This window comes from Pongo abelii, chromosome 3 (assembly GCF_028885655.2).
Source record: "Pongo abelii isolate AG06213 chromosome 3, NHGRI_mPonAbe1-v2.0_pri, whole genome shotgun sequence".
Classification (NCBI taxonomy): Eukaryota; Metazoa; Chordata; class Mammalia; order Primates; family Hominidae; genus Pongo; species Pongo abelii.
In genome coordinates, this window is record NC_071988.2 from 169,692,658 (window position 1) to 169,714,478 (window position 21,821).

The 21,821-nt window shown below is 41.1% G+C and overlaps 1 protein-coding gene across 4 annotated transcripts in view; it reads left to right on the plus strand.

The window, feature by feature from the left end:
* Window positions 1–21,821, plus strand: part of ARHGAP10 (Rho GTPase activating protein 10) — a 336,765-nt gene that overhangs the window by 136,068 nt on the left and 178,876 nt on the right. For all 4 annotated transcript variants that reach the window (XM_002815196.5, XM_009240367.4, XM_054554568.1 and 1 more), the window contains 3 exons: window positions 4,658–4,787; window positions 8,871–8,977; window positions 11,476–11,570. In XM_002815196.5, the coding sequence (XP_002815242.2) occupies window positions 4,658–4,787; window positions 8,871–8,977; window positions 11,476–11,570 (332 nt within the window). The remainder of the gene's footprint in view (window positions 1–4,657; window positions 4,788–8,870; window positions 8,978–11,475; window positions 11,571–21,821) is intronic.

Sequence of the window (21,821 nt, forward strand, 5' to 3'; positions counted from 1 at the left end):
CACTGCAAGCTCCGCCTCCCGGATTCATGCCATTCTCCTGCCTGTAGCTGGGACTACAGGCACCTGCCACCATGCCCAGCTAATTTTTTTGTATTTTTTGATAGAGATGGGGATTCACCATGTTAGTCAGGATGATCTCAATCTCCTGACCTCGTGATCCGCCTGCCTTGGCCTCCAAAGTGTTGGGATTACAGGCGTGAGCCACCATGCCCGGCCGCATATATGTATTTTAGGAAACATAATCAAGTGTTAACTGCCTCTGCATTATAACATCATAAATATTTTGGTCATCTTTTTAGTATTTAATTTTAGTAAAAAAGCAAAACTTTATAATCAGAAAAAGGTAAAAGGTATTTAAAAGCGAAAACCTATTTTTCCCCATTTGATAATACCTATTGTAAAAGTGGCTAGACTTTTTTTTTTTTTAGAAATTGAGTCTTCATTTTCTATAATCTAGAGTAATAAATGGAAATCAAGAAAGCAGCAAGATGGCTTTTAGGAAATGGGTTTTCCAGAAGAAATTTGGAAATTGCCTCAAATTTAAAGAATATTTTAAGAAACTAATTTTGCACTTTTGTGATTTCTGTCTCCCGAAGAATGTGGGGAAGAAGAGACTAGAATAGAATTCTTCCTGGAAGGAAATACAGTGTGCAAAATTTTAGGATTTGTAAAGAGTCCCTAGAAGATAACAAGAATGGGTAGGAAGTATTTAAGAATATGGGCAAAATATTTTTGTCGCAGTGTTCTAAGGAAAGTAGAATACCAAAACTACAGACTGTGTGTGTGTGTGTTTTTGAGACGGAGTCTCGCTCTGTTGCCCAGGCTGGAGTGCAGTGGCCCGGTCTCGGCTCACTGTAAGCTGCGCCTCCTGGGTTCATGCCATTCTCCTGCCTCAGCCTCTCGAGTAGCTGGAACTACAGGTGCCCGCCACCATGCCCAGCTAATTTTTGTATTTTTAGTAGAGACGGGGTTTCACCGTGTTAGCCAGGATGGTCTCGATCTCCTGACCTTGTGATCTGCCCGCCTTGGCCTCCCAAAGTGCTGGGATTACAGGTGTGAGCCACCGTGCCCGGCCGTGTGTGTGTTTTTAAGAGATTAGAAATGGCCACATTAAAATATAACAGCAGTTACTTGACGGGTGGGCTTAAGGTTAGCTTTAGTCTTACTTATCCCTTTTGTTTTTGCCCCCCAAATAGGACTATTCGTGTCCGTCTCTCTGTTTTACAATGATACGGATTAGTTTCTATAATCAGAAAAAAGTTTTTTAAAGATGTTTTCTCTTTCAGATTTCAAATACTAAAATCATAAGGCTTAATTTAAACCTAGTTTATTTGGAAATGTTTAATTACTAAAGGATATAAAGAAAACAAGGCAGCAATGATTCGATAGATAGCATTAGACAGTGTCCTACCATATAGATTATTGAGAGGATTAAAGAACCATGTAAATGCTCAAATGTTACCTATTGTAACGTTTGGGGTCTAACACTCTTGTAATTAGAAGATGCCTTCATATGTACTTGGAACTTATAATTGGAAATTGCAAGGTTTTAGCCATTCTATTGATTTTATGCAAAGTTTTCAATTCATAATTTACCTAAACATGGTACATTTAAAAAACAATGGCTGGGGATGGTGGCTCACGCCTATAATCACAGCACTTTGGGACATTGAGGCGGGAGGATCACTTGAGCCCCAGAGTTCAGGACCAGCCTGGGCAACATAGTGAGACCCTGTCTCCACAAAAAATAGAGAAAAATTAGCTGGAGGTGGTGGTGCATGTGAGTAGTCCCTGAACTCGGGAGGCTGAGGTGGGAGGATCATTTGAGCCTGGGAGGTCGAGGCTGTGGTGAACTGTGATTGTGCCACTTTACTCCAGCCTGAGCAACAGAGTGAGACTCGGTCAAAAAAAAAAAAAAAAAGAAACCTTCCATTCCCAGTGCAGAAAATAAACCTCTGAGGAAGTCGGGTGGTGAGGGAGAGGGGGATCTCATGGAGGCGTCTGCAGCAGGGATGGTGGAGTGGTGATGAGACAGAGGTGGCTGCTGGGGCATTTGGGAGATTGCTTATGCTGAGTGGAGATGTTAAGTGAGCACATAAGCAGACATATTGAGAATGAGAACCAGGCTTCTTACTGTCTGGGAAGAAATTCACGAATTTGGAAGGAGACTGGAAAGAAACCTGAAGAACTGGAGTAGAATTAGATTTCTTGGTAGGAAGTCATGGGTTTTCAAATATATAGGTAGATATAGAAGTAGTGATTGTGTGTTTGTATAAACACATACGCTCTGTATATACAGTTGACTCTTGAACAACGCTGGGGTTAGCACCCCTGCGCTATTGGATGTCTGCGTGTAACTTTTGACTTCCCCCAAACTTGACTACTCATCACCTACTGTTGATCAGAAGCCTTACCCATAACAGAAATAGTTGATTACCACATATTTTGTGTGTTCTATGTATGATATACTGTGTTCTTACAATGAAGTAAGCTAGAGAAAATGTTTTTACAAAAATCACAGGAAGAGAAAATATACTTACTATTCATTAAGTGGAAGTGGATCATCATAAAGGCCTTCATGTGTGTCTTCATAATGAGTAGGCTGAGGAGGAAGAGTTGCTGTTGCAGGAGTTGTAGATGGGGAGGAAAATCCATGTATAAGTAGATCCAGAAAGTTCAAGCCTGTGTTAAGGCTCAACTGTATGTACATCTGTTTCCTAAGTCTGTCTGCTGAGAAGACTTAGAAGCAATGATACCTCCTTAGCTGTGGGCACACTGTACCCAGATCTTGGTTTCCAAATACTAAATAATCTCCACTAAAAAGAACAAGAGCTCCTTTCCAGGACTGGGGCAGGGAAAGTATAAGATGAGCCTAGCGTACCTTACTGGACCAGAAAGAAGGTAAGGAACTGGTCAAAGAATTAAGGGGACCAGTCAAAAGACAGAAGCCAGTTCAAAGGGACTCCTGCTGCTCAAATCTAGGGCAATTTGAGCATGAACATAAATAATAGGATTATTGGCTTAAATAGAAGTGTGTGTTCATGTTCATACCTGTGATAGCATCCATACATGTATGGTATGCACATATATGCATATGTGTATATATATTATACACACATGGGGAGAAATAAGGGTTGGAAGGAATCTCAGCAAAATGACCAAGGAGGGGAATAAAATCAGGGTGAAATTAGTACAAAGATGGGGATAAGGGCCGGGGATGGTGGCTCATGCTTGTAGTCCCAACAGTGTGGGAGGCTGAAGCGGATAGACTGCTTGAGCCCAGGAGTTCGAGACCAGCCTGGGCCCCATAGTGAGACCCCCATCTCTACCAAAAAAAAAAGAAAACACACGCACACATAAATTTAGCCTGGTGTGGTGGTGTGCGCCTGTAGTCCCTGCTCCTCTGGAGGCTGAGGTGAGAGGATGACTTGAGTTCAGGAGGTTGAGGCTGCAGTGAGGTATTATCATGCCACTGTACTCCAGCCTGGGAGACAGAGTGAGACCCTGTTTAAAAAAAAAAAAAAAAAAAATGGGGATAAAACCTGGAGAAATGGAAGGAGAGAGGGAACCTAGCCATCAACAACTGAGTTCTACTTTCTTTGCAGGCTTACAGTTTCTTACAGGACATAAGCTGATTTTTTTCGCAGCTCTTAGTTTGTGTTTAAAAAAAAAAACCTCTGCAGGCAGGTTTTCCCTTTTACAATCTACATTTATCAGACTCTCCATTCCTTTACAAAATAGATGTGCCATTCTAACATTTTGCCACGCTTAGGACCCTTGGCAGCCCCTTTTATTGTAGGCAGGAAGGAGGAGAAATTTCAATAATAATTTTCTGTCTCAGTTCCTCCACAGTTTCACATCAGCAGTTTTTTGGTATTAATACAATTATTTTTGAGCCTGGATGAAGAAGTGTCCAGGAACACGGTGGTGCCGACTCATCACAATTGCCTTGATAATTCTGTCACTTCATCTTGTATATACGTTTTCAGTGTAGCCGTTTGACAGATATTGGCACATCAAGTCTCCTGGGTTTCAGAAATGTGATTTGTCTCTTCAGATATCAAAGACATTATTTGTGTAGGTGAGATTTTTTTTTTCCCCCCTTCTGTCTTCAGGGAAGACATGTCACTTTCAAGTGTAATTGCCATGACCTGGAAAAACTGACACTTGTATTTATTAGTTTGCAAAGAAGAATTAAACTTTTTCAGATTCTGAGTATTTACAGACTGCTAATGTAACAGTAACAAATCAGACTGATTGAGTCAGATTGGTTGTTGCAAAGGAAATACTTCTCAGGTAGATATATTAAAACCTACTTATGTTTTAAACCTAAAATTTAGTAATAGTGTGAGACCTGAAGGCAGGAATTTTTATGTTGAATAATAAAATTATTAATGGTGTTAGAAAGCCTCCAAAGTAACCTGTAGTAACCTTGGCTTATACTCCTCTGGTAGCTGTTTCACCGCTATTTTTTTTTTTTTCTTTGCACATGAATCTCAGGAGGCACACTGCAAAGAATGGGGGTATTTTGAGAAATTTATAAAAAAGTTATTTAGAGTTAAAAAATGTAATTACATTTATGCAGAGATTTTAAAATGTTCATGAGAAAACTCATATGAGAACTTAACATTTATGTGTGTTTTTTAATCCATTTCAGACACGGAATCGATTTGAAGGAACAAGGTCAGAAGTGGAAGAGCTTATGAACAAAATCAGACAGAATCCCAAGGACCACAAACGAGCAAGTCAGTTTACAGCCGAAGGCTACCTGTATGTCCAGGAAAAAAGTAAGAGGCGCTCCAGCAGTGGCTGCGTGGCTGCTTAAAAATGCAAATTATTGAAAACTCTGCTATTCTTGCCATTACTGTGACATTTTGGGCAATTATTCCTACCCCTTTCTCTGCCTGTTCCTGTCACCTAGTGGGTGTATATTTCATGTTTAGGGGAAACACATTCCAGCCCTGGAGAGAGGGAGTACTGTGAGGTTAGGAGTGTCTGTGAGCACCCTGTTCTTCAGACACTCCACTAGCTTCTGTTTTACACTGTGTGCACCCCAGGAACATGCTTGTAAGAGAGTCAGAATTTGGTGTAAGGCTGAAAATGAGCCAGAGCTACGAGGGTATTACGTTTTTTCTCCTTCCCCCTCACCTCTGCCCTCATCACCAATGCATACAGGCACACACATTCATACACACGTACACATCCTCTCCCTCTCACAACCCTGCCTCTCTGTCATCTTAAGGTCAAGAGGGACATATTAGTATTTTTCTTCTTCCTTCATACCATTTTTGTTCCCACCAATCTGAGATAGTTAGTTCTTATAAAATCATCAGGAAGATTGCAGATGGTGATAAAAGATATTCCTACGTGGCATCCTAACTTGTAGGCTTTTTAGTCTTTGTTGCTGTCTTAGCAAATATGCAGTGCATAGATTGTTCTCATTTTGAAAATTAAAAGATCTGTATTTCTTTCAGACTTTGAACATTTGGTCTTATTTTAACAGCTAAGTTCTTAACGTTTACTGCTTCAACTGTACAACCCAATTGCTAGTTAGCAGAAAGGATGAGAATGTGAAATGTGCCTCTTTACTATTTCCCTCTCTCTCTACCCTTAACTGTAATTAGGGTGTTTTACAGTTTTCACTTCATTTAAGTGTGGCTGATTTACAGGACTTTCAATCCGACCTAAAAATTTAGCAGTAGACATGACTCAGGGAAGGTTACAGGGTATCTGTGCTTTGAATAGAAGTTAATGTTCTATGCAGGCAGCAGGATGGTTGTGCCTTTTCCATTTGCCCTTATTTAATCTGGAATCTCGCAGCCTTCACCTCTTGTGAGCAGTTGTATGATATGGCAGAAGTCTCCATTTTTCTCATACATTATCTTCTTAATCTCAGTTTTTAAAATTGAATTTGAAAGAAGTAAATTAAAACTCAAGATAGGGGCCGGTGCGGTGGCTCACGCTTGTAATCCCAGCACTCTGGGAAGCCGAGGCGGGCGGATCACGAGGTCAGGAGATCGAGACCATCCTGGCTAATACAGTGAAACCCCGTCTCTATTAAAAAATACAAAAAATTAGCTGGGCATAGTGGCAGGCACCTGTAGTCCCAGCTACTCGGGAGGCTGAGGCAGGAGAATGGCGTGAACCTGGGAGGCAGAGCTTGCAGTGACCCAAGGTCGCGCCACTGCACTCCAGCCTGGGTGACAAAGCGAGACTCTGTCTCAAAAAAAGAAAAAACAAAAACAACTCGATAGTCTTGAGAATGTTAGAATTATTTGTATTATATGCCCAAGTGAAAATCACAGGAAACTTTAATTTTTAGATTCATCACTGTTGCCTTTGAGAGAAATTGGACTGAAACAACATAACAGTAGTAGTAAAATTCTTTCCTCATTTACTGTATACCCAGCCTTGTGCTAAACTCGTATACAACTTGTCTCATTTATCCATAACACAGCCCTATGAAGTATAAGGTACTATTACTATTCCGCATTTATAAATGAAAATGGAGGCACTGAGAGGTAAATAATGTTCCCTAGGTCATACAAATACTAAATGCTGGAGCTGTCATTCTGAACCTGGAGTCTCTGTTGGTAATGTCTCCCGTAAATTGCTTGGCGCTTGAACAGGCCTGAAAGAGCATCATTAGTGTGTATGCCCAGAGCTGGTTGAATAGGCTCTGTTGGTTGTCAGAAGGGAATGGTGGCTTAAGTAGTGGAAAGACCTTGATATTTGGGGTCAGAGATTCTGATTTAAGGTTCGGCTTGGTCATTTTCCAGGCATTTGGGCTAAGCTTAAATTTTTTTTTAGATTAAAAAGACAGTATCATCCTCTCTGGGCACTTTTTTTTTTTTTCTTAGAGTTAAATAAAATATCTGTGCAATATTTTTTGTGAACCATAGAATATAGTACAAATGCTGGTTCTTTAAAACACAAAGCAATGTTTCCCAAATTCAGGTGTTTGGACTAATGATGGTCTGAGATAAAATTGATAGTGGTCTGGTAACCCCTTTCATCTATTACCCCTATCCCAAATAACGTAATTAGCTTTTCCTAAAGCTAGCTAAAAACATTCCTTTTACATGAGTTATTTTTCCCCTCCTGGGCTTATCCTTTTTGATTTTTAGGTGTAGAAACTTTGTTTGTTTGTTTGTACATGAAATTATGGTGATAACAGATGTTAACTGCTTTTTTGAAAAATGTCTTGACTCAGTAAAGTAAGAAATTGTCAACTTCTGCTGGGCCTAACCTTTAATTTGTTATGGTTGGACTTTTATTGGCATGTGAAGTTCCAGATGCTAGAGGTCCCTCTGACATACAGCATTGTCCTGTGAGCCCTGATGGTGGTACTGCTGACTTAGTAAGAGTGGAAAAGGGGTTCAGAGAGTGTTCTGGGGCATACTTGGACAGTCACTCCTATTGAGTCTTACATTTCTTATTCTTAATACTTTTTTTTTTTTTTGCTGAGATTACAGGCATGAGCCACGAGGCCCAGCTATTCCCTTGGTTCTTAAGATTTTTTAGACCTTACTGATTACAGTAATGTTAAGCCAGACAATACCAATGTTAATTTATTTTATTTTGTTTTTTGACAGTGTTGCTCTGTCACCCAGGCTGTAGTGCAGTGGCACGATCTCATCTCACTGCAACTTCCACCTCCTGGGTTCAAGCCATTCTCCTGCTGCACCCTCCCCAGTAGCTGGGATTACAGGCACGCACCACCACGCCCAGCTAATTTTTTTTTTTTTTTTTTTTGAGACAGAGTCTCTGTCACCCAGGCTGGAGTGCAGTGGCGCGATCTCAGCTCACTGCAACCTCCGCCTCCTGGGTTCAGCCTATTCACCTGCCTCAGCCTCCCGAGTAGCTGGGACTACAGACGTGTGCCATCACACCTGGCTAAATTTTTTGTATTTTAGTAGAGACAGGGTTTCACCACGTTGGCCAACATGGTCTCCATCTCCTGACTTCATGATCCACCCGCCTTGGCCTCCCAAAGTGCTAGGATTACAGGCGTGAGCCACTGTGCCTGGCCCATACTTCATTTTTAAAGGCTAGCTTTCAATCATCAGTAAGAGCAGCTGCTTACCAGGATGCTGTTCATGGACTTAAAGCATTAGGTGGATTTTTAGACTAGATGCTTCTTAGCACTATGATTCTACAATTCTATCATTTTGAGAGGCCAGAATTAAATCCCAAACCATCTCATATATGGGATGGAACTTTTGAAACCCTTGTGAGCTCTTAATACCTAGAAACAAACAAAAAATAGAGCTTATAATTAAGAGATTTTCAGGTAGGACATAACTGTTGATTTTTCTAGCAAACTATTTTAACAGTATGTCTTTAAATCACTTCTGTCTTGCTAAATCTTAGAGTTTTGTTTCAAAGTATCTCTTATTTTCCCTCTTCTTCTTTTTTTTTTTTTTTTTTTTTTGAGTCGGAGTCTCGCTCTGTTGCCCAGGCTGGAGTGCAGTGGCGCGATCTCGGCTCACTGCAAGCTCTGCCTCCTGGGTTCACGCCATTCTCCTGCCTCAGCCTCCCAAGTAGCTAGGACTATAGGCGCCTGCCACTACGCCCGGCTAATTTTTTTAGTAGAGACGGGGTTTCACCGTGTTAGCCAGGATGGTCTTGATCTCCTGACCTCGTGATCTGCCCACCTCGGCCTCCCAAAGTGCTGGGATTACAGGCGTGAGCCACCATGCCCGGCCTCCCCTCTTCTTCTTAGAACTAGCAGAATTGCTGATCTGTTTCGTTGATTCAACTGTAATCGTTGCTGCGTTTTAGACGTTTCCTCTTTAGTAATGTGTTTGTAGCTCTGCATATCTGCTTATTTATGAGGGAAAATATAAAGGGCTGTTTTTTTGTTGAAGGGCCTGCTCCGTTTGGTTCCAATTGGGTCAAACACTATTGCATGTATCGAAAAGCAGCGAAGAAGTTCAACATGATCCCATTTGAGCACAGATCTGGAGGGAAACTTGTAAGTATTTGATTCAACATACAATAGATTATAGTCTGTCAGAGGTAGTGTTTGAGGGTATCATTTTAATAGTTTATATTTTAATGGTTTATATTCATGGATGGTAAATAAATTGTTAGTATTAAAATCTTTGTTTTGTTTTTAAGTGAAATGGGCCAGAAGACAGAACAATATATATGTTTTCTGAATTACATGCATGGGTTTTAAACCACTAGATTTTTTTTTTTTTTTAAGTTCTGTGATACATGTGCAGAACGTGCAGGTTTGTTACATAGGTATACATGTGTCATGGTGATTTGCTGCACCCATCAAACCGTCATCTACATTAGATATTTCTCCTAATGCTATCCCTCCCCTAGCCCCCAGCCCCCTCACAGACCCCAGTGTGTGATGTTCCCTTCCCTGTGTCCATGTGTTCTCATTGTCAGCTCCCACTTAAGAGTGAGAATATGTGGTTTTAACCACTAGATATTTTTTAGGTGAACAATAGAATCCTTTTTATGTCACTGTTTGGAAGATAAAGGTAACACTGACAGCAAGCTTTCATGACTCATTGGTTCCTCAGCATTTATACAATGGAACTGACTTGCTGTTCATAGCCTGAAAACAAAGAAGAGTGATCTACAATAAATTTTACTGTTGTTCCGTTCATCTTACAAAGTTCTCACATAGGTATTCACCATTTAGTTAACTGTTCCCCCTGAAACTAAAACAGCAAAGCATGATAGTAAGAAAAGAGCAAGAAGACCTCACAGAGTTGGCTGTGTAGGAAAGGTGATCTTTATATGTATTTTAAATGGAATCTGCAGCTTATTACAATAATTAATGGCCTAGAGACAAAACTTCCCACCAATGTTGAACGTAATTGATAACACATTTTAAGAAAGCAGGTTAATTCGTTGCTTACTGGGTGAATGGGTATGGTTTTGCTTAGGTGAATAAAAAAAGAAAAACCTATGTTCCCTTCTATTTACTTATACTATGCCTTTCCTGAAAAATATTTACAGCAGCTTTTAATAAAAACACAATATAATAAACAGACATGGAAAATTAGTCATGGTGAGGAGAAGGAAGTGAGGAGATGGCTCTTGAAGCATCAGATTTGAGAGTGAGTTTCCTGTCAGAGCCAATTCAAGTCCTAAGATATTTCTGCTTGGTGATGTCTGTTTTAGCCTCCAAATAATAATAATAAATATGTTATGGAATATAACTGTGAGATTTTGAATATTTGTATATCTTAATGTTTGTTATTTAGAGATCTTCACATTCTGGAAAATGTTAAAATGTTCAATAAGTGTGTACTCACACTTTATATAGTTCTTTTACTGAGCACCTGTATTTCTGCATTGCAAATTAAGTAAAGATAAATTCAGGGTGATTCACATAGGAAAGAGAGAAATTGCATAGATTAAGTGTTTCTAGCTTTCGATTATCAAAATATTTAATCTAGGGTTATTGGTGTACTTTTAGGCTGACCTGTATGGAATTGCAATTTTTATAGGCCAAAAATAGTCACATATTGTTTGTGACATGTGGTGTGACATAATATGAAATAAATTATTACACTAAAAAAGAGTACAATAAGAGACTAACAGTATTCCAGTATCTTAAAAACTGTACTGTTAATCTACCTTTAAAAATTAACATTTGGCCAGGTACACTGGCTCACGCCTGTAATCCCAGCACTTTGGGAGGCCGAGGTGGGCAGATAACTTGAGGTCAGGAGTTCGAGACTGGCCTGGCCAACATGGTGAAATCCTGTCTCTACTAAAAATACAAAAATTAGCCAGTCATGGTGATGCACACATGTAATCCCAGCTACTTGGGTGGCTGAGTCACAGAGTTGCTTGAACCCAGGAGGCGGAGTTTGCAGTGAGCTGAGATTGCACCACTGCACTCCAGCCTGGGCAACAGAGCAAGACTGTCAAAAAAAGAAATAATAATAACATTGGTATTGTCTGGCTTAACATTACCGTAATCAGTAAGGTCTAGAAAATCTTAAGAATCAAGAGAATGGCCGGGCGTGGTGGTTCACGCCTGTAATCCCAGCACTTTGGGAGGCCGAGGCGGGTGGATCATCTGAGGTCAGGAGATCGACACCAGCCTGGCCAACATGGTGAAACCCTGTTTCTACCGAAAATACAAAAATCAACCAGGTGTGGTGGTGCATGCCGGTAATCCCAGCTACTCTGGGGGCTGAGGCAGGAGAATCACTTGAACCTGAGAGATGGAGGTTGCAGTGAGCCAAGATCGTGCCACTGCACTCCAGCCTGGGTGAAAGAGCGAGACTCCCTTCTCAAAAGAATCAGGAGAATGACAAAAATATTAATATTTTAGATTCTAAATAGCATTTAAATAAGCCAGTTTGAAAGAAGATAGGGTAAAGAGAAGGGACTTAAGATCTTGAACCTTGCTCCCCTGCTCTCCAGTATAGAATGGCTGAGTATGTATATACTTATCCTGTAGGTTTTGAGAATGTTCAAAATGATTATTTGCAGGGGGATGGAGAGGTGTTCTTTTTGAAAGAATGTACCAAGAGGCATACTGACTCCATTGACAGAAGGTTTTGTTTTGACATAGAAGCTGCTGATCGGTAAGTTATTGGAATTATTGGACATGGTGAAAAAGTCGTTTTAAAAAAATGATTTAAAAAAATAGAGGTTAGTTGCAACTGTGATTTCTGTGGCCTGGGAGAATGTTGTCTTGCTATATTTCCAGGCTGTGTGTTCATTATAAGCTGTTTAGTCTTGATCACCGGGTTTAGCTACAGGGTGATAGTTTCATCTTGATTTAGTTAGGAGTCATTCTAACCAGAGTTATCACTTAAAAAATAACCTTGGAGGCCAGGTGCAGTGGCTCACACCTGTAATCCCAGTGCTTTGGGAGGCCCAAGTGGATGGATCACGAGGTCCAGGAGTTCCAGACCATCCAGGCCAAGATGGTGAAACCCTGTCTCTACTGAAAATACAAAAAAATTAGCCAGGCGTGGTGGCATACACCTGTAGTCCCAGCTACATGGGAGGCTGAGGCAGGAGAACCACTTGAACCCAGGAGGCGGAGGCTGCAGTGAGCCAAGATGGTGCCACTGCACTCCAGCCTGGGCGACAGAGTGAGACTCCATCTCAAAAACAAAATTGCCTTGGAATTTTTCATTGTTGATCCAAGTCTAATTTGTAGCATGAAGAGAAAAATGGCAAGAGGAACTGGGTGACAAAACTAAAAAGGGGTGATAGGTAGCTAGCTACTAATACAGAACAACATTGATTTGTGTATGGGGGGGTTTTCAGTGTCTACATCCTGTACGTGATGGAGGGTCTTAGGCAAACTCTTTCTGTTTATTCAAAGATGAATTCTTTTTTTTTTTTTTCGTATTGTATGACTTCCAGTTATTTAGTTGTAAAAGAATCTTTGCCAGAGGAAGAAGTAGAAGAGAAAAATTTGTTCGTCAGTATTACTGCTTGTCTGGCATTAATTTCTATGTCCTCCAGTAGCATTAAGGAAAATCCTAGTGCTCATAGAATATTTGCTTTTTAATGGCTGACAGCACAGTGATTCCTTGCCAGCCCTGGTTTTGGCAGTGATAGTTTTTAGGTAAGGCTGTTCTATGATTGTATAATAAAAGCTTGTGAGATTTGTTAAAGCAAAAAAGTTCAGGTCAGAACCCAGGAATACAAAAGTAATTAATGCTGCTTCCTCTCTTAGATGATATAGTTGAGTCTCTGGGGGTAGTGCAGAGAGGAACGATTAGTGGTTCACTTTATAATAAATGAATTGAAGACCATTTATTTGTACATAAAAACAGGCCCTTAAGCACCATGATAAGTTTGGTACTACTGTGAAAAGGAGAAGTGGTTAAATAAGCATTTTGCCAAGATAGGAAAAATATGAAAACGTCAGTGTAAAAGAGGTTGGGTCTTGCTATGTTGCCCAAGCTGGTCTCAAAACTCCTGGACTCAAGCAATCCTCCCACCTTGGCCTCCCAAAGTCATAGGACTACAGGTGTGAGCCACCATGCCTGGCCTAAATTTCAAGCCAGTAAGAACTCTTCCAAACTTTAAGAAGGGAATTAGTCAGTGTAACGCAAGTCGAGCATACATCTGTGCGCACACACCCATGGGTAGCATTGGATTCCTTTCTGAGTGCCACTGTTCTAAATGCTTCTGTGTTTTATCTCAGCTAATTCCTTGCCATAGCTCTCTCAGGTAGTTGTTACTGTTTCCATTTTATGATGAGAAACTGAGGCACAGAGCATTTGAGCAATTTCCCCAAGGTCATGTAGCTAGTGGGTAGTTGAAGAGCTGAGATTTGAGCCCCTGCATTCTCTGCCTAGAGCCCCACATCTTATCTTTTTCTTTTTTCTTTCTTTTTTTTTTTTTTGAGACGAGTTTCACTCTTTTTGCCCAGGCTGGAGTGCAGTGGTGCAATCTTGGCTCACTGTGACCTCTGCCTCCCGGGTTCAAGTGATTCTTCTGCCTCAGCCTCCTGAGTAGCTGGGATTATAGGGGCACACTACCACACCCGGCTAATTTTTGTATTTTTAGTACAGACAGGGTTTTACTATGTTGGCCAGGCTGGTCTTGAACTCCTGACCTCAAGTGATCCACCCGCCTCGGCCTCCCAAAGTGCTGGGATTACAGGCAAGAGCCACTGTGCCCAGCTTGAGCCCTACCTCTTAACCACTGTGCCATAAGTCTCTGCAGATTACCATATAATCAGAATGTTTTCTAAATAATTGACAAAGATGAGTTAGCAGTGCTGTCTACTAGAGAATATGTTAAGTGAGGTGAATCTGATTAGTTTTGAAAGCAGGGTACTTCTATAATGCAATTTAATCCTTTTAATCATCCAGAGTCTCTGGTTTTCTCTGAGACCTTGATCATCCCCAATTTTCTTTTCTTTTCTTTCTTTTTTTTTTTTGTCAGCCATGATCCTTGCTATGATTGGAACCACTCTCCACCCCTCAAAGACATTGATGAGGGATTCCTATGGAGGTGCTTACACATACAAAGGATAATACCTGTAGGGAGACTCTTAGAACAGGGGAGGACTTTAGGTCGATGATCTATTCTAGTGTTTTTCAAGTGCTTTATAGGGAGACCCTCTTTTCAAATAAAATTTCATGTTAATGCATATATAAAGCAAAAAAAGTGGGTTCCCTTATTAAAGAGGCATAGGGGCCTGGATTCCCCCCCCCCCCTTTTAGCTTCTGTCTTTTTTCTTGCAGAAGTCTCTAGTTTACTTCCATTGAGGCCCACAGCTCCTTTCTGGGAACTCCTGGCAGGGGGACCTAATCTAGTTTAGGTGGCTAAATAAAGGCACACAGAGGATCTGACATCTAAATTCATAAATTAAAGGGTTATCTGGAGTCAGCTGGGATTGAGAGTCATGTGTCAGGTAGAGTGAGTGTCGCATGTGGAGGCCTGGAGGCAGGAGAGAGCATGATGTATTTGAGACACCTAGCATCACTAGTGCAAGAGCCAGAGAGAGTGGGAGAAGAGGCTTGAGATGGGGCAAGGGCCTGAACTTGAAGATTTTGAACTTAATCCATTAAATAGTCTTAAGCAGGGCAGTGAGTGACAATTATATTTGTATTTCTCAAAGCTCATTCTGGCAGAGTAAGAAAGATCTGGAGGTAGCAGGAGGGGACAAGAGGAAGTAGTTTAAGGACAGGGTGAGAGGGCCAGGATTGGTGTGGTGGCAGTGGGGGTGGAGCCAAGTGGGGTAGATTTTTGGGGATAAACTGGATGTTGCAGTAGAGGGTGAAGGAGTGGGGAAGGTTTCTGGCTTGAGTAGCTAGATGGTACCATTTACTAAGGTGGGAAACAGTGGGGGCATAAGGATGGGGGAAGACAGTGAAATTAGTTTGGGTCATTGTATTAGTTCATTTTCACACTGCTATGAAGAAATACCCAAGACTGGATAATTTATAAAGAAAAAGAGGTTTAATGGACTCACAGTTCCATATGGTTGGGGAGGCCTCATAATCATGGCAGAAGGCGAAAGAGGAGCAAAGGTACATCTTACATGGCAGCAGGCAAGAGAACGTGTGCAGGGAACTGCCCTTTATAAAAACCATTAGATCTTGTGAGACTTATTCACTGTCACGAGAATAGCATGGGAGAAACCCATTCCCATGATTCAGTTACCTCCCACCAGGTCCCTCCCACAACATATGGGGATTATGGGAGCTACAATTCAAGATGAGACTTGGGTGGGGACACAGCCAAACCATATCAGTCATGTTGAGTTAGATTGCTGTGGGTCATTATGAAGAGAAACCTGGGAGGAAATTGGGTACAGAGCTTGGTGGCTGTGGCAGCATTTGATTTGTTATTCACGTTTGACCTCCTGAAACTCTCCATCCTTTTACTTCCATGACAGTTAACTGTTCTGGTTCTCCCTCAGATCTCTTGGTCCTCTCCAGTTTGGCTGTTGCTCCTTTAAATGTTGCCATTTCCTATAGTTGTTTTTCTGTATCCATCCATTCTCATGGTTTCACACTTGAAAGTGTATCTCTCTGTAATATGTAGTTTTCTTACCCTTTTCTGTGTTTTGAACTGCTTCTAGAATGTTTAGCTCCCTAATCCTAAAATCCGAGATCTATAATGCTTCCAAATGCAAAGCTTTTTTAGCACTGGCATAATGCCACAAGTGGAGAATTCCATACCTGACCTCATGTGATGGGTTGTAGTCAGAACTTCGTTTCATGCACAAAATTATTAAAAATGTTGTACAAAGTTACCTACAGGCTACATGTATAAGGGGTATATGAAACATACATGAATTTCTTGATGAGATTTGGTTTCCATTCCCAAGGTATCTCATTTTGTATGTGCAAATATTCTAAAATCCAAAAAAAATTGAAATCCAAAACCCTTCTGGTCGCAAGCATTTTGGATAAAGGATACTCAACCGTTGCATTGCCAATTCTGCTCTTTTTACAAGTCTTGGTAATTTCAGTATGGCTTCAGATGATGCTTTCAGCACTTGGCATCTTGACTTGTTAAGTTCCTCTCCTTCAGTGACCTTGTTCTTTACCGTACCTCAGCCGTTCTCTCCGGTGTTCATTCCTTAGACCTTGTCATTGCAAGGAACTGCAGTCCTCAGCAATCCTGATTGCAAGACTTTCTCTTTCTACCACCTTCTTTCCTAATAAGTACCCTTAGATTCCTCAGTTAAGCCCTACAATCTGCTGTTCCTCGTGCACTCACTTTCTTCCTTAACTAGTTGAAATTTCATAGTCACTCATCATAGTCCCTTTTTAATACCCTCCACTCCACTGCTGCTTTCCTTCTTTATTTTGCTTGTTTGCACAATCCCAACTTAAGATTCAGTTGTGCCTTCTCTCTTTCTAGAGAAGCAAGTTCTACTGTATTCATGGGATCACTTCAAATACATGACCACTGTCCTCCAATAGGCCATTCATGGTAGCCACTGATCATACTGTGTTTTCTTTTTCTTTTTTTTTCTTTGAGATAGAGTCTCGCTCTGTCACCCAGGCTGGAGGGCAGTGGCACCATCTCTGCTCACCGCAACCTCCGCCTCCCGGGTTCAAGCAGTTCTCATGCCTCAGCCTCCTGAGTAGCTGGGACTACAGGTGTGTGCCACCATACCTGACTAATTTTTGTATTTTTAGTAGACGGAGTTTCAGTTTCACCTTGAACTCCTGAACTCAAGAGATCCACCTGCCTCGGCCTCCCAAAGTGCTGGAATTACAGGCGTGAGTCACCCTGCCCGGCTCATGCTGTGTTTCCTGAGTTGCTGTATACTCCCAGTTGAATATTTTATATTTTCCTCTCTCTTTTAAGCTCTGACACTGCCTTCCTTTCCTGATGACTTTGTGTCCTATTTTGTTGTGAAAATAGAAGCCGTAACAAGAGCTCTTTCCCGCTCTAGACACCCACCTCCACCCTCAGTACCCAGACACCCTGCCTTTCCTCCTTGCCTGTGGGAGCTGCCTGTGTTCCTGATGGAGTCCAACTCCTCTGTTCAGGTGTTTCCATTTCCTCTTCCCATCTTCTCTCCACTGCTCCAGGATATTACTCAAGCAACTCTACTTTTTCTTTGTTGTTAACATTAGTTTTGCCTCCCGGCAGCAAGTGAAATGCTCTTATTTCATTCATCTTAAAAAAACAAAAGCCACTACAGCCACCATCACCAATGAAACCACCCTTCCCTTTAATTTACTGCCCATTTTTTAACTCCTATAAACAAGAACAGTTCTTCAAAAAGCTGTTATATTTATGGTCTCAAATTTCTTTCCTGGCCAGGTGCGATGGCTCACGCCTGTAATCCCAGCACTTTGGGAGGCCGAGGTGGGCGGATCACCTGAGGTCAGGAGTGCAAGAGCAGCCTGACCGATATGGTTAAACCCCATCTCTACTAAAAATACAAAAATTAGCCGGGTGTGGTGGCAGGCGCTTGTAGTCCCAGCTACTCAGGAGGCTGAGACAGGAGAATTGCTTGAACCTGGGAGGCGGAGGTTGCAGTGAGCTGAGATGGCACCACCATACTCCAGGCTGGGCGACAGAGCGAGACTCCATCTCAAAAAAAAAAAAAAAATTTTTTTTTTTCTTATTTATTTCCTCTTCTCTTTTGAGCTGTCTACTGAGGCCTTTGCCCTTTCTCTCCACTGCAGTTGTTTTTGTTGAGGTCATCAGTGGTCTCCCTGTCGCTGTGCCTGGTGGTCGATTCCCAGTGCTCATGGTCTTTTCCTCTCAGCATCCCTGACATGGCCCATCACTCTCTCCTCCATCATACACTTGCTTCAAGGACATCACACCTCCCTCTTGCATCACTGACTTCTTCACTTTTTATACTTCTTTGCCAGTTCTTTGTTTCCCAGACCCCTGGATGTTGGAGTTCTCTGGGGTTTACCCCTTAGATGTTTTCGCTCTTCACTCACACTTTTTTATGACCTTGTCCAGTCTTACGACTTTATGTGCCATCCGTATGTTGGTAACTTGCAAATTTATTCTCTCTACCTGGATCTTGTCCCTGACCTCCAGCTTCTTATATCCAGCTGCCTACTCAGTATTGCTTCTGGGGTGTCTAAAAGGCATTTCAAACAGTGTCGATGTGGTGAACGGTGATTGTTTTTTGAAAGTTTTCCAGTGAGTCTTGGGAGTGGGAGTGGGGGTAGTTACATTCCTCTAACATGTTATATAGGTATGTGAATTCATTCCTACCATATGAATACTAATATGTAAACCTTTATTTTTTCTTAAAAGTTATACATGCTTATTTTAAGTCCAAACTTTTTCTAAAGCTCCTTGGTTAACTTGGAAAATAATTTTTTTGGTGTGTTCATATCCTTTAGTCTAAAAGATCAAGCTGCTTTTTAAAAACAATTACAGACTCCCCCCTTTTAATGGTTTATTTCCTCATTTCTAAACAGAGAAACATCTATTCTGGTTTGCTGTTATTAGTAGATACTGTTTGGGGTTCCTTAATTTCCTGCCATTCACCACCGTCTGTGTCTTACAGTTAGTCTCATGTGGAGCAAAATCTGCTGGCAGAAGGTGAATGTACTTTGAGATCTGTAGTTTTGAGGCTTCGAAAGCATTATTTAGTGAAAAGTGTGAATGAGATAGGCTCTTCTCTTGTCTACTCTCCTGATTCCTAGGTAGAATCAGGAATCAGGGAATTATAAGAAATTTGTTCCTTGTCTGTTAGATTATGAATTCCATGAGGGTAGGAACACTGTCTTACTTAGTGTTACTTAGTATCACAATACCACATGTAATGCTTTATACATGGTGGACATTTAACAGATTTGTACTGGATTAAATGAAATTGAATTGTTGCTCAGAAGTGACTGAACTGTGATTAGATTCAGTCAAGCAACTGTCAGTCAACTATCCTTTTCTTCTGCACCACACCGCTATACTGTGAGCTCTAGTGACTTCATTCTGCTTCAAGAAAAATAAACCTAACTTGTTGTGGAGTGTGTGGGTATTATAAATGCATTTCTGATGCAGTTTGTACAAGGTTCGTATTGGGTACCTTCTTTTTTTTTGAGATGGAGTTTTGCTGCTGTCACCCAGTGTGCAGTGCAATGGCACAATCTCGGTTCACTGCAACCTCTGCCTCCCAGGTTTGAGTGATTTTTCTGCCTCGGCCTCCCAGGTAGCTGGGATTACAGGCGCACATTGCCATGCCTGGCTAATTTTTGTATTTCCCTTGTTAGAGATGGGGTTTCACCATATTGGCCAGGCAGGTCTTGAACTCCTGACCTCAGGTGATCTGCCTGCCTCTGCCTCCCAAAGTGCTGGGATTACAGGCATGAACCACCACACCTGGCCCTCATATTGGGTACCTTCTTATAGCAATTTCTCAGTTGATTGTATATGTCTAATGTAAACATATTTTGTCTTCTTTACAAGTATCTGTTTTTGCTATTTTTTTATTTCCTGTGTTGGAAGGGCAGCCAGGTAGCATTTTGAAGTAGGTGATATTTAATAAACTGCACAGTGGAGGCTGGGCTTGCATTTGATCTGTGTAGATATAAATCAACAGCTTTTACTTATTTGTGGCGTTATTTTAGATCAGATTTGGTTGCATATAACAAAAAGTCAAAACAAAATGGCTTAAACGGGGTTAAAGTTTGTTTTTTCTCCTGTTTGGGAAGCCCAGAGGCTGCCAGATCACAGCTGATATAATCCTGCTCTCTCTTGAGCATGGTTTAGTTTTATCAGTCACCGGAGGCACGAGACAGCATATAGCACTATTCTATTTATCACATAGCACTGTCTGTGGTTGTAGGGACATTTTCCAGTGGTTGCATAGACTACTTTTGCTCACACTACATCCCATTGGCTGGAATGGAGTTATATGGTTATACCTAGTTGCAAGGGAGGCTTCTAAATCCTAAGGTTGGGAAATTGCTGTCTTTTGTTTTCAGAGGTCCATGTGTTGTTTTAGTACTTTACTATTACTGAGAACCAATGGGAGAATGGCTAATGGAGGGTGGGGCGGAGCCCAGCTAGCCATTACTACTTTGATTATCAATGGTTAGATGGATGTGTGCTTCATTTTTTTTCTCCCTCAATTTACCAAAGGGTTACTTTGAATTTTTCTTAGCTGAGAGACAGCATTTAAGACCACAGATTTGAAAATAATGTCTGATAAGGGACTTGTTTCTAGAATATATAAAGAACCATTGTAACTCAATAATATATAGACAAATAACAATGAAATGGTCAAAAGACCTGAATTTAGACATTTCTCCAAAGAAAATACACAAGTGGTTGGCTGGGCACAGTGGCCCATGCCTATAATCCCAGCACTTTGGGAGGCCGAGGTGGGCAGATCACCTGAGTTCAGGAGTTCAAAACTAGCCTGGCCAACATGGTGAAACCCTGTCTCTACTAAAAATGCAAACATTAACTGGGTGTGGTGGTGGGTGCCTATAGTCCCAGCTACTCGGGAGGCTGAGGCAGGAGAATCACTTGAACCCAGGAGACGGAGGTTGCAGTGAGCTGAGATCACGCCATTGGACTCCAGCCTGGGCAACAGAGCGAGACTCCATCACAAAAAAAAAACCACAAAAAAACAAAAAACACAAGTGGCCAATAAACACATGAAAAAATGCTTAATATTGTTAGCTGTTAGGGAAATGCAAATCAAAACCACAGTGAGATACCACTTTATATCTACTAGGATGGCTATAAATAAAAAGTCAGATAATAACAAGTACTGGCAAGAATGTAGAGAAATTGAAAATCCTCATACACTGAGAGTGAGAATTTAAATGGAATGCTGCTTTGGAAAACAGTTTAGCAGTTCTTCAGAAAACGAAACATAACATTGCCCTCTGACCCAGAGATTCTGCTCCTAGCTGTACATTCAAGAGAAATGAAAGCATGTGTTTACACAGAAGCTTGTGAATGAATGTTCATAGAAGCATTATTTATAATAGCCAAAAAGTAGAAACAACCTAAATGTCTGTTAAGAGATGAATGGATAAATAAAAGGTGGTATAGCCATACGATGAAAAATGAATACATGCTACTGTATGAATGACACTTGAGAACATAACACTCAGTGAAAGAAGCCAGTCATAAAAGGTCATGTATATATGGTTCCATTTATATGAAATGTGCAGGACAGACACATCTATATAGATAGAGAATAAGTGAGTGATTATCTAGGTCTAGAGGTTTGGAAAGAAATGGGGAGTGATGGCTGATGGGTACAGGTTTTCTTTTTACTCCCTAGGGTGATAAAAATGTTCTAAAATTGATTTTGGTGATGGTTATGCAATTCTGTGGCTATGTTACAAGCTGTTGAACTGTACGTTGTCAGTGGGTAAGTTTTATGGTGTGACTTACATCTCAATAGAGCTATTTTAAACAATGGAACACAGCTGCAAATAAATACCTACCATAGCTAAAAGAAGGGTCTTAAATCACTGTAAACTATCACTACATGACGTCAGCCACATTTCAGAGACCATGGGCTGTGAAATGATTAGGTCTCTCATTTTTTTTAGGTTGGAGACATTGTATTTTGTATGGATGTTTTCTCCATGGCAAGCTGTAGTCTGTCAGGAGGTGTAGCTTTCTTCCCTGAAGGGTGGAATATCACCCTTCCCCCGCCCCAACAATTGTGTTACATAACATGCTGTTAGCTTCGTTGGCATGCTTGCCACATGCCACTTTGTGCTGTGACCCCCCCACACATTTGCTTGATAAATAATTACCCATTCTGTGAAAGTTCTCCCACACATCACATTCAGGCACTGCTTAAAGAAAATGCTTCCTGTTTTGCTCTCATTAATCTGACATTTCGAATATTATATTTGGTTTCATTTTGTCTGGTTCCCATATCACTCTTGAAAGGA